Source organism: Podarcis pityusensis, assembly GCF_964106645.2.
Source record: "Podarcis pityusensis genome assembly, chromosome: 17".
NCBI lineage: Eukaryota > Metazoa > Chordata > Lepidosauria > Squamata > Lacertidae > Podarcis > Podarcis pityusensis.
Genome location: NC_138042.1, coordinates 26,800,316 through 26,823,753, shown reverse-complemented (window position 1 = coordinate 26,823,753; position 23,438 = coordinate 26,800,316). Strand labels below are relative to the sequence as shown.

General features: G+C 43.5%; 1 protein-coding gene across 1 annotated transcript in view; it reads right to left on the bottom strand.

Annotated features, from left to right (window-relative positions):
* Positions 1 to 5,499: 5,499 nt before the first annotated feature.
* SNX30 (sorting nexin family member 30) overlaps positions 5,500 to 23,438 on the bottom strand; it is a 42,944-nt gene continuing 25,005 nt past the window's right edge. The window contains exons 3-9 of the mRNA XM_080986912.1: positions 21,322 to 21,432; positions 19,894 to 20,052; positions 17,505 to 17,700; positions 16,484 to 16,683; positions 9,917 to 10,003; positions 7,152 to 7,304; positions 5,500 to 5,967 (exon numbers count right to left, since the gene is read on the bottom strand). Of these exons, the coding sequence (XP_080843038.1) occupies positions 5,908 to 5,967; positions 7,152 to 7,304; positions 9,917 to 10,003; positions 16,484 to 16,683; positions 17,505 to 17,700; positions 19,894 to 20,052; positions 21,322 to 21,432 (966 nt within the window). The 3' untranslated portion in view covers positions 5,500 to 5,907. The remainder of the gene's footprint in view (positions 5,968 to 7,151; positions 7,305 to 9,916; positions 10,004 to 16,483; positions 16,684 to 17,504; positions 17,701 to 19,893; positions 20,053 to 21,321; positions 21,433 to 23,438) is intronic.

Here is a 23,438-nt window from a genome sequence, read left to right as displayed (position 1 = left end):
AACTATAGTTCCCACAACTTCTCCTTTGGCCATCTAATCTATGTTGGTGCTGTAAGCAAGGTCCTAGGTGCAGGGTTTTTAGTTCACCTGTTCCATTCAGAAGTCAGTAGGATGTAAAAATCATTCTACTTTGGCTGCAATGATGCCTGGTGTCAGAAAGGCAAAAGGGTTTGTGGGGGGGGGGTGTCATCACAAGTATTCAAACCTTAAATTCTCAGGCATCTTATAAGCAAACACAACACACACCAAAAGCATCGTATTTACTGGTAAAGCAATTTAATCCGTTTATTGATCTAGTCCTCTTTTTTTGTCATAGAAACCATCCTTATACACACAAAGAGTTTATCAAGCATTATAAATTATTTTGCCTTTAAAAAAAAAAACCACTACAGAGTCAACACAGCACAGTACTTATTATTTTGTACATAGGCATATAAAAAAAGATAAAAGTGAGCAGACCACATGCTAGCACCTGGACAGACCTGGAGAACCCAATTCACAGGGAAGCTCCCTCAGAAAGCCCCACCATGCACAAACACAGCTGACTTTAGCCTTAGTAGGGCATACAGAGAAGACCTTCCTGCTGGAAATATCCTGCCTGTCTCCCAGAACAAGAAGGGAAATGGGTTCATCATGTGCTTAGTTGATATGTAAACTGGAAGTGCTGGGAGAGGAGAGGAATAGAACCAAGAGGTCACCTGCAGCTTCCATTTTGGCGGTCAAATTTAGCTCACAATACATACACATTCATCCACACGTAGTCTATGTTTGGGATGGCTGGTGTGCTTGGGTTTTGCTGATGACTCATCGAAAGCTGCCACTTTGGGTTTGCAATCCTTTCCTTGCTTTGGCCGTGAATATTTATTTTCTTCCTTTTTTACTACTGCTTTCACTTTAGCTTTTAAAAAGCACAGATGGGGACTGAAAGACTGCAAGAACATATCCCATGCTATTCATCATCGGCTTAACTTCTGCCAACAGTTACTAAAACACAGACGAAAACAGACTCCGGCAACACACTCCACATGGGTCTCTAGCAGATGAACTGCAGAAAACACTTGACAGCAGAGACAGTCTAATCTCCCATCCTCCCTTCCGTGCATCAAACCATTTCCCTAAATAGCAGTCTTTGGAAGGGGGTGGGCAAACTGTGGCCCTCCAGATGCTGTGGACTACAGCTCCCATCAGCCTCAGCTAGCATGGCCAACAGTCAGGGGGGGGTGAGAGTCCAGCAACACCTGGAGAACCTCAAGGCTCCCCGTTCCAGAGTTTTGCTCTTTCACCTTGAACTTGCATCTCTTTTCAGACACTGGCATGGCTCAAAACCCATTCAGAGAGATGCTGCTGGGTGCCATGATTGTGTCTGTCGCTATAGCAGGGGTGGGGAACTCGTGCCTCTAAGAAGTTGCTGGACTCCAAGGAATTGAACATCACACTAGGTTGAACATTCCAGGATGCCAGCTTAGCAGGCAGAAACATCCCCCCCTCTCCTCTCCCTGTGCATCATGGGGGGGGCAGGGTTCTCCCAACCCCCTCAAGTGCAGGGAGGAGAAGCAGGAGAGGTAAGCCTTATTGCGCAAGCGGAAGCCCCTACCTGCCTGCTCACTGTCTCGCCAGAGTGGTACATGCCCTGGTGATCTCCCACTTGGTCTACTGCAACGCGCTCTACGAGGGGCTACCTTTGAGGCTGACTCAGAAACGCTCAGCTGCAGCTGGAGAGAGTCTTTGAGAAAAGCTTAGAGATACGTATTAAAACGGGACACCAATGAACCCAACTTTTAAATTTTGGACATTAAATACACGTTTAAATAAGCAACTTTTGAGTATACCTAAAAGTCTAGCTTATGATAGGAAGATGGTCATCTAAAACACCTCTCTGTTTTGCTCCAAATTGCACTGTGTGCAAATCAGTGTTTGGAAAGGGAGAGGCCGCTATGTTAAGAATGCAACTATTTTTAACGCTGATCATAAAGTGTCTGAAAAATGTTTTGACATTTATATGTTTACTGATTCCATGAGGGCGGAGAATCGCTCTGATTCCACGTGTACAAAAATATTTGGGCAAGAGCAAACAGTTTGCCTTTAAAAAAAAAAAAAGGAAGGGCGGTTATCTTTGTGAAAAGACCTTTAATTGTTTAGAGTAAGAAAAAAATTGTCAAAAAACAGCTAGTGGAACTAAAATGATTTATAATATGTGTGGGGCACTGAATATGTAAATCTAAAACTGACACCCCAGTATAGCGTTATAGGATCTGAAGTGCTTACTGTAATTACAAAAAGCTAAGGCTTTTTACACTACCTGTCTCAGCTTCAAAACAATCTAAGTCAAGACACCCTTTCAGAATGCATTGGAATCATAAGTGTGTTTGGTTTCATATACACACAGATGGATTCACTGTCCAGATTGTCAAATGCGACAATGGGCTACACACGGGCTACTGTGCCCACTAAACATGACCACCTTACTTTCTCTTCAGAGGAGGGAGACCTGGACTCAGCAATACAGATCACCTCTCCAGGTGGCAGTGGTGTAGTATGGATGGGGCCACAGGGACAGTTGCCCTGCCTGCAAAATTCTTAGGGGTGCAAAATTTCAAAAGTAAACAAGAAGAAAGTAGTAGTAATAAAGAATAGTGTGCCCTTGCACTCACAGAAAAAATCTCCCAGTGTCCACATGGACAGACTGAGGAACAGATCTGGGTGGTGGCCGGTTGCTAGAACGTCTTCTGCATGGGTTTTAGAAAGATATCCGCTCCCGACCCATCCCCTGTCCCACACTCCACCATGCTCAACACTCACAGGGCGCCTCAACTGCCACTAGGGTAGGTCACTGAGGTATTGCCCCTTTGTTCCAGCCTATCGGGCAGTGCCAAGGATACTTGCCTTGCCCCGGGCACTAGCAACCCATGTTACACCACTGCTGGGTAGTGAGAGTCGGAGGTATGTTAACTCTTCACACACACACACACACACACACACACACACACACACACACTCTCTCTCAAGAACAGATCAGTAGCCAAGCCTCCGTGCTACATGTACTTAAAATGGCCATGACCTTCTTCTAAACATGAAACCCAATCCATATGGACTGTAGCAAGAGCACTTTTCAATACACAATGCAAACTGTACCATTGCCTCTGTTCAAAGCTTTGCCCCTTCAGCCTGATAAACAACAGCTTCTACTCCAAATGCAAAGAGAGGAGCTCCTAGCATCTTGCCAATTGTGCCCTGCTGCCTGCAACAGGCGCTTAAAAAAAAAAAAAAAACATACAGGAGGATATTGAAACCGAGAGAGCAAGCATTAAGATGTTTGCTTTCAGAAGTGAACACAGCCAACATTACAATCTAAGTTTCGTTTTCTCACTAACAATACAATCTATTGAAGTGCGCGCATGTCCTCTTAACATCCAATTTCTGCATGGAGAAAATCTTAAGACATTCAATTTGTTACGTGAGCCTTTATGATGGAATGGGAACTCAAAGCAAAACACCTTATCCATTCAATAAAAATTAGACTTGTTATGTCTGTGTTTCAGAAAACATTTTTCTTTCTTTCACCCACAGATTCCAGTTAGTTGTGATCTTGGAAACAGACAATCCAGTGCACAATCTCTCATTTATTTTAGAGCTTGCGGATTCTCCATGGTGTCAAAATTGGAAGGCGATGTTTTGGGAGATCAAAAGAGATTGAGAGCTGGTAGACTGCCTTGGAAGGTGGCAAGTCACTGGAAGTGTCTAAGCAAAAGCTGGACAGCCATGTGTCAGGGATATTATATTGCAGATCCTGGATTGAGTAAGTGGGGTTGGAATGGATGGCCTCTAAGCATCCCTCCCAGTGATCATGTCTCTATCATAAACCCTGTTAGACACAGCCCATACTTCTTATTCCTTCCAAGGTATTAAGTTACATGCTGGCAATTTCCATGTTTCTATATATTCTTGATCCCACAAATTGACACAAAATCAAAGTATTGCTTGATACTTTTGAACACCACCAGTTCTGGAACCTTTGCTAATCCAAATGAGAAATAACTCCAAACTATTGTACACGTATCTACAGAGAGGTAGCAATTCCTTTCCCCAAACTAGCTGCTGCTAATGAAAAGACTGTTTCTAAGTATTAATTGCTAACATCTATTTTCAAAACAGAGTCTCGGTTGCATCCACTGAGTGTTTATTGGAACAGATGGCAAGTGCCGGGGATTTAAAAAATAAATAAATAGCACAAGTAAAAAAATAAATGCACAAAATTGCTCATTGTCACTCCCCAGCACAAATGGGGGGGAAACTTGTAAAGCTGAGTAAAATCCCCTTAGTACTTTAAAAAGGGTAGTCTCCACTCTGTCAAATAATTAGCACTTATTTAGTGCCTTTTAGAGTCAACAGCTTCATATGCAATTTCAATATCCCTTCTAGTCCCTTTGCAAGGTAATTTAGTATTATCCACTTATTAAAAATGAGGGATACAATGGTACCTCGGGTTACAAACACCTCAGGTTACAAACACTTTGGGCTACAGACTCCGCTAACCCAGAAGTAGTACCTCAGGTTATGAACTTTACCTCAGGATGAGAACAGAAATCGCGTGGAGGCGGCAGCAGGAGGCCCCATTAGCTAAAGTGGTACCTCAGGTTAAGAATGGTTTCAGGTTAAGAACGGCCCCCTGGAACGAATTAAGTTTGTAACCAGAGGTACCACTGTACTGAGAGGTAGCGGCTAGAAAGTTCATGGCAGACATGAAATTTGAACCAAAGGTTTGTCAGTTCATAGCTCAATCTCCCAGCCACAATACTAGGTCTCCACACATAATGGTACATACACAGTCATCCTAATGAAAGGCAGGGGAAAGAAAACGGTCGCTTGTTGTGAGCGGTCTCTCTTCAGCTACACTCCCCTTGGACACGTTTAAGAACAGTTTCACTGGCTGTTTTTTTGTTTGTTTGTTTCTTTTTAATGAAAGCCCAAGGTGAGAAGGATAAATTTGGTGAGACTCGGGTGTCACTATGAAACAACATCCATCACATGGCAAACACTAGCATTCAAAAAATGCAGAAAAGGTTCGATTTTATTATTATTATTATTAAGAAAAGATTAAGTTTCATGTACAGACTTTGGGAGGCACACAACACCCCACACAACTTCCCCCATCCCCAGTAAATGGCTCAAAGGCTCTGGAACCTAACTGCCTACATGCCATAGCCAAAAGACCACCTCTGAAATATTCTGCAGGTTTCCTGTGCATTGTACCAAGACCATACCAACTTTTGCCCTGTAGACGTGACCTTCCCATCCACAAAGCCCAAGTTAATTCAAAGAGACCTTTGAGGATCCAGCAAGCGTCTTCTGTCAGCCAAATTCCCTTTCCACATATGGAGGGTGGGAGGAGGGGGGAGGAATCCAACAGAATTTGAAGAGTGAACACCTGCAATTTCATGGTCAACCACTCCTTACTAAACTAACAAGAAAAAGGAAGGACAATAACGATGTGTTGGCACCTTGCATTTTAAAGAGTCCTTTATTATTATCATTGTAATTATCATCACCATCATTATTATTATTGTAGTGTTCCTTGTATCAACTTCATTCAATATAAAGCGGTCCAAAAGGAAAAAAATCCCTGTAGTTTCTTTGCCGTCAGCCAAGGATCGTGAGTAGGAGCATTCAAGGCCAACTCGGATGGTTTAATAAAAAGGTGGCACAAAAAATGTACAGTTTCAAACTTTTTTCAAGTTGGATCAGTCCCGAGGTTCAGCACAGGTAGTTGTTCCTCCAGGGGGTGGGTTAGGAAAACCCAAATCTGACGCCAAGTCGTGCATAGTGTATCTCCAGTATGTTTAGTGGTACCGTCACTTGGTCAGAAGTCCGTGGTGCAGGGGGGGAAAGGGTGGGGAAAGATGCGGTTTCTTATTTGGTCTCAGGCTTGTCTTGCAAAAGTGGTATAATAGATTCCCACGCCGTAAGGCACTGTTTGAAACAAAGACACAGAACGGCAAACCCATCAGTGCTTCCATTTAAAACCAGCCACTCCCAAAAGCCCCTAAAGAAAGGACATTGAGGTTGAGAGAGGTGCTCTTTTAGGTACCCAGGGGCCTGCGGTGAAAAGTTTCACAGGGGAACAGAGGGGGCCAGAGGCACCACCTTGCAAGCGTGATGGATAGGGGCGTCCTGATGTCACACTCGTGAGCATTGCACCTTCCTTCCTAAGCTGGGCAGAAGCTTCCTGGGCTTTGGGAAGGAGGCCCCCATCAGGGAATAGCCTAGTCCCCTCAGTCCACTGACAACACACCACTTCCTGGGCCTCAAACCACTGAGAGCTTTGTATCCCTCTGCACCTTGAACTGGGCCTAGTAGCTCACTGGCAGGGAATGCTGCTCTTTCAAGACCAGTGAAACATGCACCATTGCGCAGCGCTGCTTACCAACCCAGCAGCTGCAATTTTATTTTATTTTATTTTTTTTCAAAACTATTTTCACTGACACAATTTTCCTGGGTGACGAAGGTACATATACCGTCTCTGTTTACAGTTCATAGAGTCCTATCTACAGGTCAGTTACATTCGGTGTGAGACGCTGCTATCATGGGCATTTTGAGGTTGTGGGGAGAGATAGGTGGGAGAAAGAAGGGGGAGCGATGATTTCTCTCTCTCTTTTTGCACTTTATGCATTATGGCTTTTGTGTCAGTGTCACATGGACAGGTTATTCATCTATGCATTTATTGTGTTTCCTTGGTGGTGAGAGGGATTGGGGAGCCCAGGGCATATTAGTAGGTTGCATTCGGTTGATGGCAGTTGCATTTTAGACAACCTTTAGGACGGTGGTACATGCTAATCAGAAAGTGTTATGAGAATTCAGAGACAGATTCCAGCCAGGCAAAAACACTCGAGGAGGATATGGAGCAAGGCTGGCGAGGGATGTGGCCTGAGGAAAGAGGTCAGAGTGGCCTGGAGAGCTACATTTTGCCCCTCCATTTAGTCCCCCATCCCGGTACGAGAACATTCCACATAAATAGTGACAGTGTGAAAAAGCTAAAACTCGTTGGTGGTAAGCAAGAAGCGCGCGCCTCTAAAGCATCCAGCTCTGCTAAACTCTCATTATCGGGAGGTTCCACAGTCTTTTCACTACATAACAGCGACAACCTTAGAGATTACCTTCTCGTAATATTGGATGTTTTTGTCTGCCATTCCCATCAACAGCTGCCGAAAGTCTTGGCGCTTGTTGTTCTGCCACCGGTCCATATCTGCCTTCAGGTCTGCGTTGAAGCATTCCACGCGGTCCTGACATTTTTCGACCTCAGTGGGCACCTGGGGAGAGAGCGAGAAAAAGGAATCCCCCAATGCTGTTGCAGAAACAAGTTAAGGGATTTTCTTGGGCCAGAAGTCCTTTTATTATTTTATTATTATTTTATTAATTTTCTCAACAAACAATCATTACACTGAAAAGGAAAACACAAAATAAAACAATTAAAACATCTATATTCACTCTTAATATTAATCCATATTTTGGGATTCGTCAAATCCCCTGACTTCCCTCCACTCCCTCCCCTTGTTCCTTTGTGTTATTTTCATTTGTGCATGTCAACATTATTATTATTATTTATTATTTTACTATTATTATGTTACCCTTCTTTAGTTTTTTATTTCTTTTCCTCTCGTTTTCTCTTTCTTTACATTTCTCTTTTCCTTGTCTTTTCTTCCTACTTGGTTCTCTTTTAGACTAAGAGAACCAAGCTGTTTTATCTCAGTATATTATAAAGAAGATACTATGTAATGGGTATGTATTTTTGTATTTCTTTGAAAAAGTATCAATTATTATTATTTTTTTAAAGAAAAAGAAGGCACCGTATTTTCTTTCCCAGACTTAAGCCCTTGGGTGTTCAGCTTCGGGAAACAATCATTTGAGACGGGAGCGATGGGGGTCTGAAAGCACCCCTTGCATCAGCCACTCCCCAATGCCACCCATGCATTGGGGGTACACCTGTACCAGGGTAGCTGGGTGAAAATGCCTAGGCTGTCCCTGTGAGCTGCAATGCAAAGGAGTCTTTAGGGTTGTGGCTCACAGGCAGTGTCAATGTTGCATCTGGGAGATTGCCATGCTGCAGACCCACCTCCTAATGCAGGAGTAGCTTGGGGGGGGGGTTAGGTACAGGAGTGCACGCAGGGCAGATGTGCCTTGGTATCCTGCATCATGTGATTATAGTCACATGACACTTAACACCCGAATAGGATGTTAATGCTGGCAGTTATGGAGTAGCACGGGTGGACCAGCATCTTGGACAAGTGTCAAGGGCTAACGTTTTTATTCCCAAGAATCTACACTGGCTCCCAGTATATTTCTGAGCACAATTCAAAGTGTCAATGCTGAAGTTTAAAGCCTCGAACAGCCTCGGCCCTGTATACCTGAAGGAGCATCTCCACCCACATTGTTCAACCCGGACACTGAGGTCCAGCGCCAAGGGCCTTCTGGTGGTTCCCTCACTGTGAGAAACGAAGTTACAGGGAACCAGGCAGAGGGCCTTCTCGGTAGTGGCACCCACCCTGTGGAACACCCTTTGTGTCAAGGAAATAAAGAACTACACCACCTTTAGAAGACATATGAACACAGCCCTGTATCAGGCAGGAAGTTTTTGATGTTTGAGGTTTTATTATGTGTCTCTGTGTTGGAAACTGCCCAGAATGGCTGGGGCAACCCAACCAGAGGGGCTAGGTGTAAATAAATTATATTATTATTATTCCAAAGCCATATTTCCTTTCAGCTTTCAGCTAGGGAGACAACAAGAGATCTTTGTATAGCCAGTGACGTTGTGGCTACACAATGCAATGAATTTGGACCAGACTCACCTGGCTTCAGATTTCCCCCAACACAGCTACAGAATTCACTGGCTAGCCTTGGACCAGCCTACTCTAACTTACTTCACAGGACTGTTCCAAGGTTAAAACACAGTTCCTAATACACACTGTCCTGAATACATTTGAAGAGCAGTGGAGCACAGATGAGATAAATCCAGAGCTTAAATTGTTAATTGTTTTATTAGCTTAAACAGAAGTGGAAAGGCTCTAACTGGCAAAGCAAACCTATTAGTTGTCACTGCTTTCAAATAAAATTGCATTAATTAAAGGAGGCTGTGCCTAAGATGAAAAGAAAAAGATTAACTTCAAAGTGAATTAGTATAATTACTAATTTTTAAAGCTTTTAAATATTGGTGGCACGGTGGATAAGGCCTCTGCTGCTTATTCATCAGTTAAGGAATCAATGTGCATTCAAGCACCAACACTAAGGTAACAGCTTCTATTCTCCAGAAATATAGTGACAAACGTAGTTACCCCACTAATGGATAGATCAATTCAATCTATGTGAAAGAACCTTAACATAGGTTCTTTCATAAAACCTTAAATTGAGACCAGGAATGGAAAACCTATGGTCCTCCAGATGTTGTTGATCTCCAACACCTGTCCGCCCCAGCCAGCATGGCCAACGGTCAAGGGTGATGGGTGCTCCAGTCCAAAATTCAGAAGGCCAAAGGTTCCTCATACCTGCCCAAAAGCCAGCCAACACATGCTGTGAGATAAACCAAAGCTGGTTGACGGGAAAGTATAATTTACACAAGCAATGAATATCAATAATTATTGATCAAATCTGCGTATATATTTTATTACCCCTTGTCACAATTAAAATCATCAGACCACCAATTGGCCAACCTGGGATATTCAATTTTTTGTGGTACTGAGCTGTTTTGTTTCCTTGTGTCCCGAGGACCTCTCCTACCCAAACAAATGATCTTTTCCTCACCAAAGATCAAGTCCAAGAATCCAGTATTTACTGCACTTTTCAACATTCCACAAAAGCTTTTTAATCTTGCTGAAGACAATGGAGTGGGAAACTTAGCTGTCCAAGAACAGTTCCAAAGAGGACTAACCTTGGGGCGGTCTTCTCTTTTTAAGACCACAGCTTCCAGTTTGGCTTCATATTCTGCTTGAACTTGATCTCTTTTCTTCAACACATTCTTAAGGGGAGGAGGAAAGAGACAGGATGCAATCAGAGGAGATGCAAGGGTTACACACTTCATATGAACTTGAGCTTGTTACCCCAAGCCAGCTGTAATCCACTTGAAACCAGTACTACTTAGGTGTCAGCAGTGGAAGTCTATTAGCTAGGAAGGGTGATGGCAGTTGGATGGTCTTCTTGCATTAGACCAGCTATGGGAAACCTATGGCCCTCCAGCTGTTGCTGAATCACAACTCCCATTGGCCAAGCTGGTTGGGGGTTATAGTTCAGCAAGATCTGGGGTCCGCAGATCACCCATTGAGAACCACTGTTCTAGAAGGTCAGAAATGAAGGTCCAGGTTCATTTCCTGGCTGCTGGGGGGCAAGTTCAGTAGCCAGCAATGAGGAGAGCATTCTCCTAGTGTTTCGACCCTACCTGCTTGCGCAGTGTCTTCCCAGAGTGGTACATGCCCTGGTTATCTCCTGCTTGGACTATTGCAATGTGCTCTACATGGGGCTACCTTTGAAGGTGACCTGGAAACTACAACTAATCCAGAATGCGGCAGCTAGACTGGTGACTGGGAGTGGCCACCAAGACCATATGACACCAGTCCTGAAAGACCTACATTGGCTCCCAGCACATTTCTGAGCACAATTCAAAGTGTGGGTGCTGACCTTTAAAGCCCTAAACAGCCGCAGCCCAGTATACCTGGAGGAACGTCTCCACCCCCATCATTCAGCCCGGACACTGAGGTCCAACTCCGAGGGCCTTCTGGCAGTTCCTTCACTGAGAGAAGAGAAGTTAAAGGGAAACAGGCAGAGGACCCTCTCAGTAGTGGCGACCGCCCTAGGGAATGCCCTCCCATCAGATGTCAAGGAAATAAACAACCACAGTGGACCCTTGGGTTACGTTACCTTCGGGTAACATAACTTTCGGGTGGCAAATGCAGCAACCCTGGAAGTGTATACTTCCGGGTTTCGCCGTGCATGCATGCGCAGAAGCGGCGCCTCATGTTGTGGACTTTTCAGGGTATGTAAGGACCCCCAGAACAAATTAAGTCTGTATCCAGAGGGTCCACTGTATCTGACTTTTAGAAGACATCTGAAGGCAGCCCCGTTTACGGAAGTTTTTAATGTTTGATGTTTTATTGTATTTTTAATATTTTGTTGGAAGCTGCCCAGAGCGGCTGGAGAAACCCAGCCAGATGGGCAGGGTATAAATAAAAATTATTATTATTATTATTATTATTATTATTATTATTATTAGGGGTCTTCCAGATTGCAGAGGTAGACTGGAAGGATCACGACTATTTGAGTTAGTGAAACAATCCTTATTTTAGTGCATGATCATCATCATCATCACCCTTCAGAAGGGATAAGGAATCTTGGATAGTGTTTTCATCACAGTGGCTTGGTTGTGAAAAAGTTCAAAGTCATCGCTCAGCTATGAAGCTCACGCATTTTAAGCTCCTTTCAAGAACAGCAGGACAGAGATCAGAAATCATTTCATCCCGGCAAAACAAATTTGGCAGGACTACAGAATGCAGCTCAGAAATTTACAAGCTACAATCATTTTCAGCCTCGAGCAAATCCTTGCTCTCGTAGCAGTGTAAATCTGTTGTAAAAATTAACTACTGGTCCCCCACCCACCCACTACAAACTGTATTAGTACCTGCAAAACATTTGATTACAGCAAGGCACTCTATTTAAAGCTACCTATCCCCCAAACTAAATACTTAGCTTTCAGATATCAAGCACATCTCCTGAAAGCAATTCTGAATGGCTGGTGCTCTCAGGTTTGCTACCTACCTCAAAACTCTAAAGATCTGGTAAGGGTAAGATCTAGCAAACAATATATGAATCAGATCGCATATACAGGCAGCCCTGTCTAGCAGCTATCACTGAAATGGTTCCAAGAGACTTTGCGGTTACAATGTTTGGTTTTATTGGCTTGTGGGCAGGAGAGGCTTCAGCAAATGTGCGGAACAACTTGTTATTTGCCCATCAAAACCCATTTCACCCAGTTATGCTTTTCAGCAATAAATTTCATTGGAAACCATTTATATAATGGCAGCAGAAGGAAACCGTTTTAAAGAAGCACCTTTTCATTCATGCAAGCCAGCAAATTGCAGCGCAACAAATAAAGGGCAGCTATTTCACAGCCCTTTTTTGACATCCCATCTGACAATGACATCCCTAACCCAAACACAACTTTTCAGTACTCCAGTGATGCCAAAGTCTTTGTTCAAATGATGGGACCATTCTGATCAGATACATTAACTACAGGGGATGTTTTTAGCTGTTCTGTGTGCAAATCTGACACTGAAAAGGAAGGCAGGTAGGTAAATCTAGTGCTGAAGTTTCTTTAAACCTGGCCATAATAGCACCTACCAATTTTGTGATCCATTCAACAGCTAAAAGATACGCACTTATCTGCTGATGTGATCCAATAACTTATGATGTGTGACACCTGCATCATGCATGCTTTCTGCAGTTTAAAAGGCACAGCTTTATTTGCTCTGGGAGAATCACAGTGATGTGCAACTTTTCCCTATAGTTATTAGAGAGGTAGATAAGCCCTTCCAATGGAACAGGTATTTCTGCTTTGGTGCAGGTATGTAAAAATGCTAATAAACCAGCTGCCTTCGGCTAAAAGAAATCTGCCTGCAGAATATGTGGAGATTCAAACTTACGGTTTAATCATTAATATATTGCATTCGAAAGGCACATGGCTAGCAAACAGACAGGTCTGGGACAATACATATTTGTTTGCCGACAGAAAGAAAAGGTGAAGAATGATTATGTCAGTTTCTGGAGAAAGAGGATTGATGTTGCCTTCTCTAGAGTCCTACACAGGGCTGCCCTCGTGTGATTACGCATATAGGGGAGATGGGTCTCACTGGCTCTGCCCCCCATATTTTATGTCCTCATCACCCAGTCAGTCCCACTGCCATCCACACTTGGATGTGGAAAGGTCTGGAGCAGGGATGCTGTTCTATGAATGTATGTTCCTCAGTTTAGAACTTTGACCACACAGGAAGTCTACACTTCAGAATCCTCCTCCAAGGCGGGAAGGCTGGCGAGGGCAGGAGCAAGCAAACACATCCCTGCACTTTCCCTCAGACTATGGTAACGGCATGAGGGCAGAACGCCTGTATATGGCTTAATTTATTGTCTCCCACCCCATCCTGTACCACTGAATGCTAGCTCAATATTCCACCCCATTAACGGAAAAGGAACATGCTCAAGTCCATCTCAAGTCATATGCAAAAAAATTCACAGGTTCTCTTCAAAAGTTATCCTCCAAGATAAGATTAAAGGGGACTGGCTGATATATGCTCAAAGTTACTGGTGATTAATATGCTGCATTTCCCAGAGTTCTTTGGGGGAAGCCATGACTGTTTAAAAGTGCTTTGATACTGCTTTAAATGCATAGTGCAGATGAGGCCTTCCCCCGGATGCAACCTGCGCTTAAGCAAACCTTCCTTTCTTTTTATATTTTTAAAACACATTCACAGTACTTCCTAGTTTCTTCTCTCTCTTTTTAAGTTGCATAAAATATCAGGGAGGCAAAAAGTTCTCCGTTTAAAAACGGAGTTTGTGTTTTGACCTGGGCCAAGGACTTTAGCCATTTCTTACAGTAAAGAATACAGAAAATTAAAAAGCTCTGCAAAAAAGAAAAAGAAAAAAGCATGGTTACATATTATTCATTATATGTTGTTCTACAAGCAGAGCATTGAAGCCGATGCATTAATACAGTGGTAGGGGATTTCTTAAAGCTGCACAAAGTTGTAATTTCTCAAGGGACAGGAGGCGGTAGCTGACTGCTCTGCACCCACATGAGAATTCATCTGCATACTTTCAGCTCCTCAGGCATATATATATATATATATATAATATAATATATAATATAATATATATATACACACACACACACACACACACACACACACACACACAAAGCCCAACCAACCGTTAACTCCATTTACCTAATATCAAAACATTCCACGGGGAACTGTTTGTACTAACTGTGTCCAGAATGCTTTATATCATCTCAACAGTTCCTACTCCTGCTTTTCTTTTCTTGTAATAGCAAGTCAGTATGAAAATGATACATAGCAGGCCCCGAGGCCCTTCCCACAGCTTATACATCATAATCGGTGCATCAGAGAGACACATTTGGGCAACCCCTTTCATACAGGGGCCACATGCAACTTCTCAAAGAAGTGAAGCCTTCATCATGATGGTAAGAAGAGAAGAATTATTTATCAATTACAAGGCAAGGGGATATGCAGGCTTGCAGAAGAAGGTAATGTCCCATCTTCATGGCTAATCCGTCCCCATAACACCTGGAAGCGGCCTGTTACACCCAGTGTTTGAAACTCCCATTGTTCTAGGCGTGTTTTGCGACAGGGAATTTCATTAGTGCAAGCAGTTTTCGAGCTCTGGGCACAGTAATGCGCCTAAGATTTCAGATTAAAGCTGCAGAGTGGAAGGAAAGGAGGACCTTTTTGTGCCTTCCTACTTCCAGCTACTCTCTGAAGACTGGAGAAGAGACCCTCTTAATAACATATGGGTGCGCAGGTGGCGCTGTGGGTTAAACCACAGAGCCTAGGACTTGCCGATCAGAAGGTCGGCAGTTTGAATCCCTGCAACGGGGTGAGCTCCCGTTGTTCAGTCCCAGATCCTGCCCACCTAGCAGTTCGAAAGCATGTCAAAGTGCAAGTAGATAAATAGGGACCGCTCCGGCGGAAGGTAAACGGCGTTTCTGTGCACTGCTCTGCTTTGCCAGAAGTGGCTGAGTCATGCTGGCCACATGACCCGGAAGCTGTACGCCGGCTCCCTCGGCCAGTAAAGCGAGATGAGCGCCGCAACCCCAGAGTTGGTCACGACTGGACCTAATGGTCAGGGGTCCCTTTCCCTTTACCTAGGCAGGGGAAGGACTAGACCATGTGAAAAATGAACATCATCTTTTAGCTGCAGTTCATTTGTTTTCAGCTTTGTATTCTTGTTATTAAAAAAAGCACACCCAGACATTCCGTTGTTGCACCCATAACCTAGGTTTAAGGTGCCATTTAGCTTCTAGATTTCCTATCTCAGCTTCTAACACTGGTTACACCTATTTAAAATCCTGCAGACAGCTAGCACCACCATGGATACACACACGCGCACGCGCACACGCACACACACACACACACACACACACACAGGTATACCCTGGAAGTAAGGATTTTCAAGTATGTGGTATGCTAGCGAACTCACCTGTCATCTATGGGGACTACACACTGCCCCCCTGCTAACCATGCTTAGCCAGAATTGACAGGCAGTACCTGCAACCTGCATTCCATCCCACACCTGGAAAAAAGATTATTACATCTTCTACCCTCAATCACAGCTAAGGGTTCACTGGCACTAACATTACTACTACATAATGTGGTTGCACCCAGATTCATCATGGTTAGGGCTAGCAAAGCGTGGCAGTAAGTCAGGATCTGGAGAACTGCAGGATGAAATCAATTTCAGAGGCTATGTTGCAAGGAACCCTAAGTTAAGAACACTGGTGGAATCCAACATCACACAACGGCAATCAGCTTGCCAGACAGGACATTCCTGCCTCCCCTTCCCCAACACGCTGTTCTGGATGGAGTTTCTAAAAGTTGTCAGTTATACCTTCAATTTAACCCAGTAGTAAAGCGGCAACCAGAGGAGTTCTTTCAGTATCCGTGTTACATGGTCCTAACTGGCTGAACCATTCAATAGCCAGAAAGATGAAGTCAAATGTCTGCCATATTAAAATAGAGACGGTGACATTTGTTCCAGGGAAGGAAGCACATTGTTTCTGGGAATAGTTCTGACTTTGCTAACCAAGATTAGCAGGAAGCTAGCGTTACATCTGCGTGAGCTCCATGATTTTAAAAGCTTGGGGTACTTTATCTATATTTTCTGGCGTATAAGACTACTTTTTAACCCAGGAAAATCTTCTCAAAAGTTGGGGGTCGTCTTATATGCCGGCTACAGCAGCAGCTCCTGCAGCAACTCCCCACCAAAGGATAAAAAGACAGCAAATTAAATCACAGGACACCAAGCTCTCTAGATGAAGCAGAAATACGCTTGAAAATTGGCCCCAGAAGCCCCCAGCCACTAGGAAATGGAGCAGATTTCCAAGCCGGACTGGAGATTAGCTTTTTAATTTTTTATTTGGTGTGCGTTGGAAGAGGGGCAGTCTTATACGGTGAGTATATCCCAAACTCTATATTTTAACTGGAAAAGTTGGGGGGGTCGTCTTATACGCCGAGTCGTCTTATACGCCGGAAAATACGGTATATAATTTCTGGAACCATTTTGTGTCAAAATGACAGCAGCAGGTAGAAGAGGCCACACAGAGATCTCCCGAAGGGGATGCAGTAGTTTTATGCCCACAAAATGTCCACATGCTGGCATTTCTGGGAAAGGTGTTTTCCTAGATGCAAACATCTGCCTGCCACAAATCCCATGTTACCTTCATGGACTCCGAGTACAGCATATACTCTCTTAGGACAGGAAGAAAGTCTTCAGTCATGTCTTCGCTCAGTTCCTCGAGTGCCGTACAGCAATTCCCAATGCAGGCAGATACTCCTTCAAGAGGCTCCGACAGCTCTTTCTCTAACCCACTCCAGGTTGAGTAAACAGGACCATACTCTCGGAGCTCCACAAGGTATTCTGCAAGAGAACGATGCTATGAAAATAAAAGGCAGGAAAGTTCTGGTTTCTGGGTTTCGAGAAAGCGCCAGAGGCTTTGTGTGTTTGTTTTTAAAGTCACCAAGCCTAACTTTCAGATCAGAAACTTCTCGTGATAAGGAAAATACCAATAATAAAAGTGTCAGAACCTACAAAGGAAGGTCTAGGACCTTTGGGTAATTGCTGTAAGCATCTTGTTACAACTTAAGATGCAGGAAGACAAAGAACGACAAAGGAATTTAGCCATTCTGAACACACACTCAATACATTAATTCCCCTTTTTCAATTATATTTTATTAAGTTCCAACATTTTAAACATATACAATCTAAAAACAATTTCATCTCTTCTCAGATTTATCAACTTCCCCGTTTTCCATGAAGTTGTTGTTTCTTACCTTCTGCTGCACTATCTATTAAATCATAAACACAATAGTGTGGTTATGATTTAATAGATAGTGTGGTTATGATGGACATCTTTTTCGGACTACTAAATGAAATATTATAGTACGATGAACTCGCGACAGGATTTGAGCTATGAGCAACAGAAGTAATTATATTTTTTATTCCATATGCAACACATATTCTGAAAATGTGTATACTGGGGATGGGAACCTATGGCTTCCCAGACATAGCCAGGCTATAATCCCCATTATGCTTGACCACCAGCCACTTTGGCTCAGCTGATGGGAACTGGGAGTCCAAGCATTTTCTAGGGGGCCGCATGTTCCCCCACCGCTGGCATCCAGACTTTGCTAGTGGAGCAAGAATTAGAGTTATAAAGAAAAGCTGCACATACTACTCACCTACTTCCTCCTTGATAATTCGCTGTGCTATTCTGTCAATGGTTCCAAGCTTCAGAGAAAAAGTATCTAGGTAGTCACCAATGGCAGCAAACTCCACCGGTCGACTTCTGAGTTTATAGCTTCCCGTGACATATTTTACCGATTCTCCCATCTTAGAAAGCAAGGCCATTCCCTGCTTCTTATAAGCATGAAGATCCTATGGGCGACAAGAGCAGCCAATTAGCTTTTAGATCATGTTTATGTCTTCCAAATACAGTCGTACCTTGGAAGCCCAATGCCTTGGGAATCAAACATTTTGGCTCCCGAACACCGCAGCAAACCTGGAATTGAGTGTTCCAGTTTGCGAACGTTCTTTGTAACGCGAACATCCAATGTGGCTTCCTGCAGCCAATCGGAAGCTGTGCCTCGGTTTCTGGACGTTCTGGAAGTCGAACAGACTTCCGGAACTGATTCCGTTCGACTTCTGAGGTACCACTGTATATCTGTTCAACAACGAACTTGGGGAAAGTAGAGTTTCCGTTTATTCTATTCTGAGGACCGCACAGAGTTACAGGCCCTTACAACCTGTGTTAATGCTCCAAAACTCCCATTAAGAGTTGTTTCTTGTTTATTCCGAAATAAAAACAACTGCAGAAGTTACACTCTTAGGGCTGTGCCGAACTTAGGCCTCATCTGCATTAGTAAAGGTAAATGGACCCCTGACCATTAGGTCCAGTCGTGGCTGACTCTGGGGTTGCGGCGCTCATCTTGCTTTATTGGCCAAGGGAGCCGGCGTACAGCTTCCGGGTCATGTGGCTAGCATGACTAAGCCGCTTCTGGCGAACCAGAGCAGTGCACGGAAACACCGTTTACCTTCCCGCCAGAGCGGTACCTATTTATCTACTTGCACTTTGACGTGCTTTCGAACTGCTAGGTTGGCAGGAGCAGGGACCGAGCAACGGGAGCTCACCCCATCACGGGGATTCGAACCGCCGACCTTCTGATCGGCAAGTCCTAGGCTCTGTGGTTTAACCCACAGCGCCACCCGTGTCCCTTGTATAACAACAACCAGAATGCAAGCAGCAGACGTCACACCACTGCAGTAACATTACGCAAAGTAGATATTTATAACAGGTGAGGGAAGGAAGAAGAGAAACTTTGTGACTCCCTACCACAACATGTGGGGGCGGCTGCCACGTTAGATGACTTTCTTGTGGGCTTCTCAAATAAATCTGTTTAATCATTGAGGGAAACCGAATTCTAGAGTAGACAAGCCTTTGGTCTGCTCACAGTAGGATATCTTATTTCTGTTTGCTTCTCCCACCCACCTACAGCTCACTCTTCTCTCTTTCTTGAAAGCAAACCTCTCAGTTTCCCTTGTATCCAATCTCTGTCCCAGCTGTTTGTTTGTTTGCATTTATATACTGCCCTATACCCGGAGGTCTCAGGGCGGTTCACAGAATAAAAACAAAATATAAAACCACAAAATCCATAATCAAAATAAAAGCAACAACTGAATAAACCTCCCCCCCCCCAAAAAAAATAAACCCCACATTTTAAAAGGGCATAGGATTTCAATCAAATCAACCAAAGGCCTGGTTGAAAAGGAACGTTTTGCCTTGTGCCTAAAGGTGTATAATAGGGACGTAAAAGGTGTAAAATAGGGACACGGGTGGCGCTGTGGTGTAAACCACAGAGCCTTGGGCTTGCTGGTTGGAAGGTTGGCGGTTTGAATCCCCACGACGGGGTGAGCTCCCATTGCTCGGTCCCTGCTCCTGCCAACCTAGCAGTTCGAAAGCACATCAAAGTGCAAGTAGATAAATAGGTACCGCTCTGGTCGGAAGGTAAACAGTGTTTCCGTGCACTGCTCTGGTTCGCCAGAAGCGGCTTAGTCATGCTGGCCACATGACCCGGAAAAACTGCGGACAAACGTCGGCTCCCTCGACCAGTAAAGCGAGATAAGCGCCGCAACCCCAGAGTCATTCACAACTGGACTTAACTGTCAGGGGTCCTTTACCTTTAAAGCTATATAGTGAAGGTGCTAGATTCTATTGTGCTCTTTCAAATGCTAAGCTTAAGGCATACTGAAAAAGATATACCGTATTTTTCCATCTATAAGATGCCCCATGTATAAGAATGGGGGATGTATCCGTGTATAAGATGCTCCCTAATTTTTGACATTATTTTTTAGGGGGAAAACCTAGTCTTATACACAGAAAAATACGGTAACTGTCAAATACTGGCACCCAAAGCAGCTGTATAACATGAGTGGTTATCAGATGAATTTGATGGTGCTATTTAAAAGCATGTTTAACATTGATAAGCAATCTTTCATCAGATTCTAAACAAAGGCTTCCTCCTCTAAACACATCCATTGAAACACAGTTCTGCATGGGTTCGCTTTACTTACTTTGGCAGTAAGAAACACATGAAAGTGTTCGTTAAAAGAAAGCACAGGATGATCAGCAATCCTTTTCAAAAATTTATCCAAGGCCTTCCTCCTAGTCTCAACAAATTCTTCTGAAAAGCGATCAACAACTCCTTTGACCACAAATTTCTCTGGGAGAGGCTGGAAGGGAACAGGAAAAAATCTTAGGAGCTTAGGGGGACAAGAAAATCTCTATCACCAAGCTTTGATGTTTCAGATAACGTGCACATTCAAGTTTTTCTTCCACTATAATAGTAAACAGAAGTTTTTTAAAAACCGAAGCAAATATTTTGTAACAGTATTTTCATAGTTCATCAGTGTACCGAGAGAGTTGGAGAGCACAGCACAGATGCTACGAGACATCACTGGGCCAGAAGAAACTGCTGACTTGCACCTTTTCACCTAAAAATAATTTTAAGCAGTAATTGTTTCTGAAGGGAAGTCAAAGTAGTGTTCACCCATTCAGAGGAAGCTTTTTTGAAAGACGGATTTTTGAAGCTTTGCTGACTCCAAATGCATTCTGAGTAACGTTAGAGAGATCTAATGAAATAATATGCAGAATAAACCCACTTAAGTCAATGGGCTTAAGTATTTTAGGTCCACTGAATTCAATGGGTTTCCTGTGGGTACAATGAATGTTTGATATCAACCACTGAACCCAAATTAGGCAAACATGGAGCACAAACACACACAACCCAAAAGTGTTGGGCCAAGTAGCTTCTAGTGGCTTGTTACCTGTGCAAGTCCCTCCCAAACATATTTTTGGGAGCATCACACCAGCAGACAATTCGGGAAGAACTGAGAAACATTTTTTGTGGTGGGGCAGGTCTTTGAATCTTAGCCCACAGGAAGTGAGTGAGGGTTCTACATCAGAAAAGGTACTGTTGATCTAACATGCTGCTACAGTAATTTTTTATCTGTTATTGTGCACTGCTTTCTGTTTTTATTAAATGCTACACACAATACTTCTGAAAAATAAAGAGGTTTTTAAAAATTTAAAGATACCACCACATAAATGTCATAATGGATGTATAACCTACACACATTATGATATTAGTGTAAAAATTAGCTATTAGTGATTTTTTTAAAAATAATCCTGTTTTTGTTCTCATTGAAGAAGTCAAGTTTAGCCACAGAATACAGTTTCAAATATCAGAAAACAGTGCAAGTAAGCAGCTGTAATGCAGACCTATAATGTCAGAATATACGAAGTATAAATTAGTTCAGACAGGAATGTTTTGGAGTTCTATTTTGCATTTCCCCCACAAAATAATTGAGGTAAGTGTTTTCTTTATCTCAATTCCATTTTAAACACACCTCGAATCCATTACTGCTGAAAAAGCAGAAATGTGCACTTCTTATAAGTGCATTATTTATTCCACCAAATAGTGGCTCAGACTTACTACCTACGGGAATGAGATGAGTGGGTTGAGATTCCTCCAGTTTATTCCTGAGCCAGTCAAAATCCTGGTATCTTCGGCGCATGGAATACTCTGGCAAGTCAAACTCTGCACGTGTGGTCTAAGAATAAAAATGAAACGAAAGGGGGAAAGCGAGCAAGAGAAATCAGACAGGGCAAGTAAAAAATATATATACTTAAGTCCCTAGTCTTTGCATTCTCCATATTATTATTAATTTTCTTTTACCAAACGTTGACTTCTTTCCTGGCTTGAAGCCAAATGTATCAGCCATACCTCAAGTCGAGCCATTCAAGCATTAGCAAAGAAACAAATTTTATTTTCATATGCCTCTGGCAACTTAAGATGCCCAACCTGGGAATCAACTCAAAATTGAACTTGGACAAGTGCCCCTATTTTGAAAGCTCTTTTTATTAAAGCTTGGGGGGAAGTAATATACAAAAGTTAACATCAAATATCAAGCATTTTTTAAAAAAACATAAAAACTAAGGGACAGAAAATAAAGAGGAGGGAAGGGAAGGGAAGGGAAGGGAAGGGAAGGGAAGGACTTATTGGACAAGTGTGTGATGGATATGTCAACTTTTAATTATTTGAATGGAACATTCCTTGAGGAGTGGAAAAGGTAAAAGATAACCTTAACATAGTAACTGAGCCTATGAATTTTTTGTATCTTTGATGGATGCGTTCCCTTTCTTTGTTCTGGAAAATTAACACTTAAGGTTGTATCCCAACGAAGCTGTATCGTTTTAGCACAAGAACTTCCCCTGCGCAATGGGAATTCCTCTCCTTGCATCCCCTCTTAGCACCTCTATGTCCGACACTAAATCTGTGCTTTGCTGGGGAAAACAAGAGCCAGCACATTGGAAAAAAACGAAACAAAAAACAACAACCCCACACCACCGTCTCTTCATGTTAAGCCTCTCCTCCTCCCGGAGGGGAGGGGTTGTGATCGGGATCCGAGTCCCGCGTTCTGCAGGGGGCGTTTCGGCACCTGCACCACTATTCATCGTTGGCGCGCCGCGCCCCCTGGAATGGCACCAATCAGGTGTCGGCTAGGGGGCGTGGTCTAGCCGCTCAAATGCGGCCGCGCCAGCTCTCCCCTCCACTGTGCTGCCAGATGTGTTGTTGGTGTATGGAAGGGCAGGGTGTGGCCATCGTCTACCCCTTCACTTATGGGTATTCCGTTAAAGGAATCCGGCGATCGTGGATCCTGTCCGATGCCCTGCGTGGCTGGGGGCCATGGCACGACCCCCGGTGATATCAGGGGTGAGCTTATAGTTGTATTTGCATCAACAGGCGCCCCCTACTGGTGGTTAACCCTCGTCAGACTCACCCCTCTCCGAGTGGGTGGAGTCAAAATTTGCTGTCATCCAATGCCTAAGCCAATACCTCTCACATGCTGTAATCAATAAAGTTGTGGCCTTTTCTAGCCCATTAACCTAATATACTGTGTCCACGTGTCTTTATTATACCCAAGCGGGGGACGGTTCCTCGAATCACAAATCTTGTTTCTGTACCAATGGTTCTATCCAACATCAGTCACATTTGGACTTAACCCATTAAAACTAAAAGACATGACTAACTTAGGTCCTTTAATTTCAGGGGGACTCTACTGAGTAAAACTTAGTTGGATACAACTGAAATCAAAGTACTTCACCCATAGTGGAGATTGCAGTTTTTCAGGATAGATGGCAGCAAACCTGCTCCCCCATTGTTCTACCATCAAACTGGGAGGAATTGTTCAAAATGAATGGAAAAATTTATATGGGAATATTTCTGAGGTGAATGCCAAGATTCTCTACTCTCTCTTGATTATGCACACAACACCATCAAAAAACAAGCATACATTGCTTGTGAGTTTAGAGGCATTATCCAATACAAGGCACAGGTACTCATTTCACCCAGAAGTATACAAGCAATAGAAATATTCATGAAGAGGGAGAATCGCATTCCACAAACTACAAATGAATGCAAGACCTTCGAACACCAGCAATGGCAGCCCGACCTGGAAAATTCTTACATTCTTGTGGCAAGAAGGGGGGGAGAGTGAAATAAGTTGTGTGCTCTCAACCATAGACACCCATAGCCAGTGCCTATGAGAGAAAACTC